The sequence below is a fragment of the Vigna angularis genome, chromosome 1 (assembly GCF_016808095.1).
Source record: "Vigna angularis cultivar LongXiaoDou No.4 chromosome 1, ASM1680809v1, whole genome shotgun sequence".
Classification (NCBI taxonomy): Eukaryota; Viridiplantae; Streptophyta; class Magnoliopsida; order Fabales; family Fabaceae; genus Vigna; species Vigna angularis.
The window spans coordinates 44,572,846-44,580,388 of record NC_068970.1 but is presented as its reverse complement, the minus strand read 5'-3'; the positions used below and the strand labels follow the sequence as shown (position 1 = coordinate 44,580,388).

Genomic DNA, 7,543 nt, shown 5'->3' with positions numbered 1-7,543 from the left:
AGGCTTGGTTCAATTGTATATAAGCACATTTCATGCAAGAGGGCTTTCAAAAATGTCCAAGTGAGTATACCTTATTCATTAAAAGAAACACTGAAGAAAACATATTGATTGTTAGTATATATGTTGATGATTTGATTTATACTCGCAATGACTTGGGTATGATGCTTAAATTCAAGAAGTATATGATGTAGGCCTTTGATATGACTGATTTACGGAAGATGAGATTCTTCCATGGCATTAAGGTCTTACAAAAAACCAAATGGAATTTTTGTGTGTAAATAAAAATAGGGCAATGATGTGTTGAAGAAGTTTTCAATGTTAGAGAGTAAACTCGTGAAAGCTTAATTAGCAGGTATATGTCTAAGCCAACAAAGATGCACTTACAAGTTGCTATAAGAATCTTGAGATATTGAAAAATGGACTACTAGTTTTGGGATATTCTACAAGAAGGAATAAGAAGAAAATATGCTTGCTTTCCTAAATTCTAATTACGTAGGAGATGAGGATGATTCTAAAAACACTTATGGTTATGTATTTTTGCTAAGTTCAAGAGAAATATCATGGATGTCCACAAATTTTCAAACCCATATGCAGAGTGTTATATGCATAGCTGACAAAAAATAATCCAACCTCATCAAATTTTCAAACCCATATGTCCTTTTTTTTCCTCTCATAAGATGTTCAATAGAAATTAGTTGATAAATCTATTGTTCTTTATATTTTTTCTATATAAATTTTTCTGTCCTCCAAAGTAGTTTCTACTTCCAACATCCATATCTCCATTACCCAACTTATTCTATTTATTTTTTCTTAGTGATTGAGATTTAGTAATCTTGAAAACCTATCCCTCAAAGTATATCTCCCACCCATTTATTTTTTCAAAATTTTACAATATTCTTTTTTTTTTCTAACATTACACTATTATTAAGTAGTTATCAAGAACCCTTCCCCAACTAAAATCAACTAGAATCTATCTCAATTCTTTTATTTGATATGATTTCCTTGCCAAAGACTTTATTATATAAAGATGAATATAAGATGTTGGAATGACTTCATACACAACATAAATTATAATGTTCAGCACAAAAAATGATTTTATGCATGCATGCACCAACAACACAAACAAAGTTATAATCAGCACCTGATGTGTCAATATTTAATGATAAAAAATATCAAACAAGAGTACACTTAAAAAAAACTTATTGAAAACATGATTATTCTCGTATGAGTGATGACATAATTTAAAGTATTCATTCAAATGTGTAATAAATATCAAATTATTATTTTATACAAGCTCATAAATAAACAAATGGTGTAATACAGAACAAAAAAGAGTGCATGAAAACAGAACCCACTATTAAATAATTAATCCTTAATATATGCCAAAGTTGAAGTGAGTTTGTATTGAATGAACCAAACACGCACACAGGAACAAAGTCTAAACAATTAAAACAAGCTCATATATGATTATACAAAGAAAATTCAACCATGGGAAGTCCTTTTTTTTTATTCTTTATTGGGAGGGTAAAAATAAAACAAGTTAGGCAAATCTAAATCTGAATCTCATATAAGAAATGAAGCATTGCCATGCCATGCCATGCTGTTGTATTGCATAATTGCCCACATTCATTTATTGAACTCATCTTGCTTTAAAGATTTCCAATGTCAAATATTCCCTTTCTATATTTAACAAAAGAAGGCACCAATTCAATTATTTAAGATTTTATGGCATCAGCGATGCCACATCAAACGATTTTGACAACCCTTTCCAAACGCACTTTTGACGTTGTTTGACCAGCCCACCGGCAGGCCAGCCAGCCAGAAGCATAAACTTCCAAGACGTGATTCGCAACCGTAAAACTAGACTTTTGACGAAAACAGAAGCAAGGCGTGCGTTGGCGAACCAAACACGGTCCTAGGCTTGGAAACGCAGTACAAAAAAACCAACACCAGAAGTACAAGGGCAAAACGGGAAAACCAGCTCAGAAATCTCCCTCCAACCCCACCTCCACCTTCCACTTAGTTAAACTATTGTTTTCGCCACCAAAAACCATGAAACCGAAACATATTTTTTCATTTTCCGAATAACCCTTTTTTCGTTGCCTTTTTTTTCCCTCCTTTGTATATATATATATATATATTTCTTTTCCTTCTGATTTTCCTGATACATTCTTTCTCTCCTCATGGCGCCGAGCACCGGAGACCTCCAACTAACTTCCCCCGGCGCCGGCAAAGATTCCGACGAACTCGAAGATGTTCGCCTCCTCGATTCCTACGAAAAACACTACATCGAACACGATGAAACGAAGCGGATTCAGGTCAGAATCACCGGCATGACCTGCGCCGCGTGTTCCAACTCCGTCGAAACCGCTCTCAGGTCCGTTAAAGGCGTAACAGAGGCTTCCGTTGCTCTTCTTCAAAACAAAGCTGACGTCATTTTCAATCCGAGCCTCGTCAAGGTTGGTATAATGTTCGCCATTGTGATTTCTTCCTGGTTCGTTTTTGCAGTTTGATTTGCGGGAAGGTGTTACGTTCGGTGATGGTTTGATTATGTGTTTTTTTAATTAAGCGTAGGATGGCGACATTAAGAATGCGATTGAAGACGCAGGTTTTGAGGCGGAGATCTTGCCGGAGTCTGGTCCGGCTGACCGCGGCGGCGGAGCCGCCATGGTGGTGGGGCAGTTTACGATCGGCGGGATGACGTGTGCGGCTTGTGTGAATTCCGTTGAGGGCATTTTGAGGAGGCTTAATGGAGTGAAAAGAGTGGTGGTGGCTTTGGCTACTTCATTGGGGGAGGTTGAGTATGATCCCAATGTGATTAGCAAAGATGATATTGTGGCGGCCATTGAAGACGCTGGTTTCGAGGGTTCGTTTGTGCAGAGTAATGGGCAGGATCAGGTTATGTTGGGGGTTGGTGGTGTGTACTCTCTGGGTGATGCTCAGGTTTTGGAAGGGATGCTCAGTGGCACTAAAGGGGTAAGGCAGTTTCGGTTTGACCCGGTGTTGAATGAGCTTGATGTGGCTTATGACCCTGAAGTTATTAGTTCGAGGTCATTGGTTGATGGGATCCAATTGGGAAGTAATGGTAAGTTTAGATTGCATGTTAGGAATCCATACGCTAGAATGGCTTCCAAAGATGGTTCGGAAACCTCAAATATGTTTCGGCTTTTCATTTCCAGCCTGGTTCTCAGTGTGAGTATCTCTTTGATGTCACTTTGTTTATTCTTCAGTGATGTTTGTGTATTTTTGGTCTGGTTTTCTTTTGTTGTTTGTCCTCCTTTTCACTTTACCGCGAGCTTTCTTAATGGGTATTTGGAATAAATGTTAAAATCCCATGAGTTCATGATTTTTAGGGGTTGTATTTTTAGTCTTCATGTTATCTGGGCTTAGACCCCTAGGTCCCGTGTATATGGAAAAATGTTTGTTGACAAAGGTTAGTCTTTTAAATGGATTTTTTGCTTTGAGGTATTAGTTTCTAACTCTTGGCAAGAGATATCCCAGACACCTAAAAACGATATGATTCTTTTTCTTCGTAGAAACATATAAGTAAAGCAAAGTGAGATTGCTGCGGAAGGGAATTCTTTTGCAAGTGCTCACATCTCTACGAGTTCTCTCACATTATGTAGATATGAAAACGAAACTCTGTTTAGCGTCTGAGTCTGTGTTAAAAGTTCATATTTTTGTTTAGGATCTTGATTTAAACATCCATTCATTTGTACTGATTATCTCTTCGTGCACAGGTTCCTCTATTCTTCATTGGGGTAATCTGTCCTCATATTCCGTTTGTTTACTCCTTGTTACTTTGGAGATGTGGGCCTTTTCTCATGGGTGATTGGTTGAAGTGGGCGTTGGTTAGTGTCATTCAATTTGTGATTGGGAAACGCTTCTATATAGCGGCTGGAAGAGCTCTAAGAAATGGTTCAACAAACATGGATGTTCTGGTAGCTTTGGGAACTACAGCCTCTTATGTTTATTCCGTTTGTGCTCTTCTATACGGTGCCCTTACAGGATTTTGGTCTCCAACATACTTTGAAACAAGTGCTATGCTTATAACATTTGTATTGCTCGGCAAGTATTTGGAGTGCCTTGCCAAGGGAAAGACATCTGATGCTATTAAGAAGCTAGTGGAACTTACTCCAGCAACAGCTTTATTGGTTGTCAAAGATAAAGGTGCATGCCACTTTTTTTGATGTGTTTTGTTTTCTTACGAAGAGAACAAAGGGGAAACAGCTTGGGTTTTGAATTTTTATTTTTAGAGGGAAAATCTGTTAAAGGGGATTTTATATATAATCTAATATTGCAATGCATCAGATTAGAAAACTTGCCAACAAATGTTTTGTTTTCTAGGTGGTAGAACTATTGAAGAAAGGGAAATAGATTCCTTACTCGTTCAACCTGGTGACACATTAAAAGTTCTTCCTGGTACAAAGATTCCTGCTGATGGTATTGTTACTTGGGGCTCAAGTTATGTAAATGAGAGTATGGTGACAGGTGAATCAACACCCGTGTCGAAGGAGGTGAATGCATCTGTTATTGGAGGTACAATTAATATGCATGGTGCCCTTCACATTCAAGCCACCAAAGTAGGATCAGATACAGTTTTGAGTCAGATAATTAGTTTGGTGGAGACAGCTCAGATGTCCAAAGCTCCCATTCAAAAGTTTGCTGATTATGTAAGTATTCTTGTCATGCTCTGTTTAAGCATTTTTACATATTAGGTAATGATTCAGTTCTGAAGTTAAGTAAAATGTTTCATGTCTCTGGATGACCAAGCAAATGACAACTGCATAATTTCAGATTTTTAACTGATGGTCAACTGATTTGAATTGTAGAAGATATTACTAAGGAGTACGGATTTAGTGTTCCTGTTAATTGGCAAACCCGATTAAGCTTGCAGAGTTGGACTAATATTTTGATGCCTCACCTCTGATCACTGAAGTTCCTTCTGTGAAATTGTTCATAAATTGGGATAGTTAATGAATTCATTTATTTTGGTCTTAGTCTTTACTCATAATTCCAGCAGCTTTGTTTTGTCCTTTCTACACCGTAACTTTATAATCTTGTGATTGATTGGCGCCCAAATGACTAATATTAGATATAAACTCAGGTGCAATTCTTTTGGCTTGCAGGTAGCAAGCATATTTGTTCCTACGGTTGTGATTTTGTCATTATTGACACTACTGTGCTGGTGAGATTAGCTTGACTAGTTTTGCATACTTAAAAAGGCTTGTTTCTAATGTGTAATTGGAATTCTTATCACTACTTCTGTCTAAAATTGTAGGTATATAGCTGGGGTTCTTGGAGCATATCCAGAAAAATGGCTGCCAGAAAATGGAAATCACTTTGTTTTTGCGCTTATGTTTTCAATATCTGTTGTGGTGATTGCATGTCCATGTGCACTTGGTTTGGCAACACCAACTGCTGTCATGGTGGCAACAGGGGTTGGGGCCAACAATGGCGTGTTAATTAAAGGAGGAGACTCCTTGGAAAGGGCTCAGAAGGTGAAATATGTCATATTTGACAAAACAGGCACTCTAACTCAGGGGAAATCCACTGTTACTGCTGCAAGGGTATTCACAGGAATGGACCTCGGAGAATTTCTTACATTGGTGGCTTCTGCTGAGGTGACTTTCAATTTCTTGATGATGTTATTTCTTTGATTCTCATTCTACATAGTGTACTGTCGGAAATACACTATTTAAGCCTTGATTTAATCATAGAGGATTTATAAGATTGCCATATTTTTCTAATTTTCTTTCTCCCTACTCGACATAGACTGCTCAACTTCCCCACGAGTACTGGCATTCTGAAACTAGATTAAGAAAAATATTGTTAACGCTGTATCATCTTATCCTATTTGTTTGTCAGAAAATTTCACACTTCCATTTTTTGTGATGCCTATTAGAGGAATCAACTGTATTTGTTGAATATCTTCATTTTTTTTTTTCAATTTCAGGCTAGCAGTGAACACCCTCTGGGAAAAGCAATATTGCAATATGCCCGCCATTTTCTTTTCTTTGATGAGTCTTCGCTTGCCAGTGGTACTAAGAATGATGCTGCGGTGTTCAAGTCAGGGTGGCTCTATGATGTCTCAGAGTTCTCTGCTCTACCAGGACGGGGTGTCGTGTGTTTTATAGATGGGAAGCGTATTTTGGTAAAGTCTTTTCGCAATTGTGCTAAGTCTTTTATTATGTGTAAAAGCTATTTTCCAGAGAGTTGCTTGTTTGAGGCAGTATATTGTTTATTGGGTTTAAGAGCTATTTTCGTTATTTGAACAGGTTGGTAACCGGAAGCTGCTGGAAGAAAATGGCATAGATATTTCTACAGAAGTGGAAAATTTTGTTGTAGAGCTTGAAGAAAGTGCAAAGACAGGGATACTGGTAGCATATGATGATGTATTAACTGGAGTCTTAGGGATTGCAGACCCACTCAAGAGAGAAGCTTCGGTTGTTATAGAGGGCCTCCGGAAAATGGGAGTCATACCAGTTATGGTTACAGGAGATAACTGGAGAACAGCTCGAGCTGTTGCCAAGGAGGTTAGCATATATATAGTATTCCCTTTTTCTCAGAGAAGTATGGCATTGTGATAATTTTGGAGTTTGATTTCTTAGTTGATGCATTTGAAATTTGGACTTGTACTTAAAAAGAAAACCAATATATTTGAAAGGGATTATAATAAGTATGAGAATTAAGTTGATTGGTTGTGTGACAGGTTGGGATTGAAGATGTTAGGGCAGAGGTTATGCCTGCAGGAAAGGCTGATGTTGTTCGTTCATTCCAAAAGGATGGAAGTATAGTTGCAATGGTTGGTGATGGAATCAATGACTCGCCAGCATTAGCTGCTGCAGATGTAGGTATGGCAATTGGGGCAGGGACAGATGTGGCAATAGAAGCTGCTAACTACGTACTGATGAGAGATAACTTGGAAGATGTGATCACAGCCATTGATCTTTCCAAAAAGACCTTATTTCGCATTCGATTGAATTATGTATTCGCGATGGCATACAATGTTGTTGCTATACCTGTTGCTGCAGGAGTTTTCTTTCCTTCTTTGAGGATCCAGTTGCCACCATGGCTTGCTGGTGCATGCATGGCTATGTCATCTGTTAGTGTGGTATGCTCTTCTCTGCTTTTGAGAAGATATACAAGGCCCAAACTCACCACAATACTTGAAATTCTTGTAAATTAACCATTATTCAAACAGAGAATCTTCTATGGGTACAAATCAATTTGATGACCCATTGTAATTGTAGCTGCCAATTCGTTGTAAAGGTTTTTGAAATTGCATAGCTCTTCCTGTCCACACACTCAATTTCACATGTTTCTGTATAGATTCTTAGTCATTTACGGGTTTTTATATATTAGCCGTTGGTCATGTCTTGTATAAATTGATCAATTTTCTATGGAAAAGGTCAAATCTGTGTTTAATGAAAAAGTAGAAGCATTGCTGTGATTCATAATCTTTAAGTAGCATTAACCTTTCATTAACTTTTCAGTTCATTGCTTGACCTTGAACATATTGCCTTGACATTTCATAATTTGT

At 37.6% G+C, this 7,543-nt stretch overlaps 1 protein-coding gene across 2 annotated transcripts; it reads left to right on the top strand.

Moving 5' to 3' along the window:
- The first annotated feature begins 1,755 nt into the window (after positions 1-1,755).
- Positions 1,756-7,303, top strand: LOC108347868 (copper-transporting ATPase RAN1-like). 2 transcript variants are annotated; one of them, XM_052868927.1, is made up of 9 exons: positions 1,756-2,459; positions 2,575-3,192; positions 3,741-4,170; positions 4,348-4,673; positions 5,130-5,188; positions 5,282-5,624; positions 5,957-6,154; positions 6,279-6,536; positions 6,713-7,303. In XM_052868927.1, exons 1-9 carry the CDS (start codon positions 2,184-2,186, stop codon positions 7,187-7,189), a joined length of 2,985 nt encoding a protein of 994 aa, XP_052724887.1. In that variant the 5' UTR covers positions 1,756-2,183; the 3' UTR covers positions 7,190-7,303. The 2 variants fall into 2 exon arrangements, with proteins under 2 accessions (XP_052724887.1, XP_052724890.1); XM_052868930.1 differs by having other exon boundaries at positions 2,321-2,459; positions 2,570-3,192.
- Positions 7,304-7,543: the final 240 nt, after the last annotated feature.

Bases quoted from the DNA above. Each gene is read 5' to 3' on its own strand.
- LOC108347868 (XM_052868927.1), top strand. From the start codon at position 2,184: ATGGCGCCGAGCACCGGAGACCTCCAACTAACTTCCCCCGGCGCCGGC. The intron at 5,189-5,281 runs GTGAGATTAGCT...CTAAAATTGTAG, and splicing joins TTATTGACACTACTGTGCTG to GTATATAGCTGGGGTTCTTG. The intron at 6,155-6,278 runs GTAAAGTCTTTT...TTATTTGAACAG, and splicing joins TAGATGGGAAGCGTATTTTG to GTTGGTAACCGGAAGCTGCT.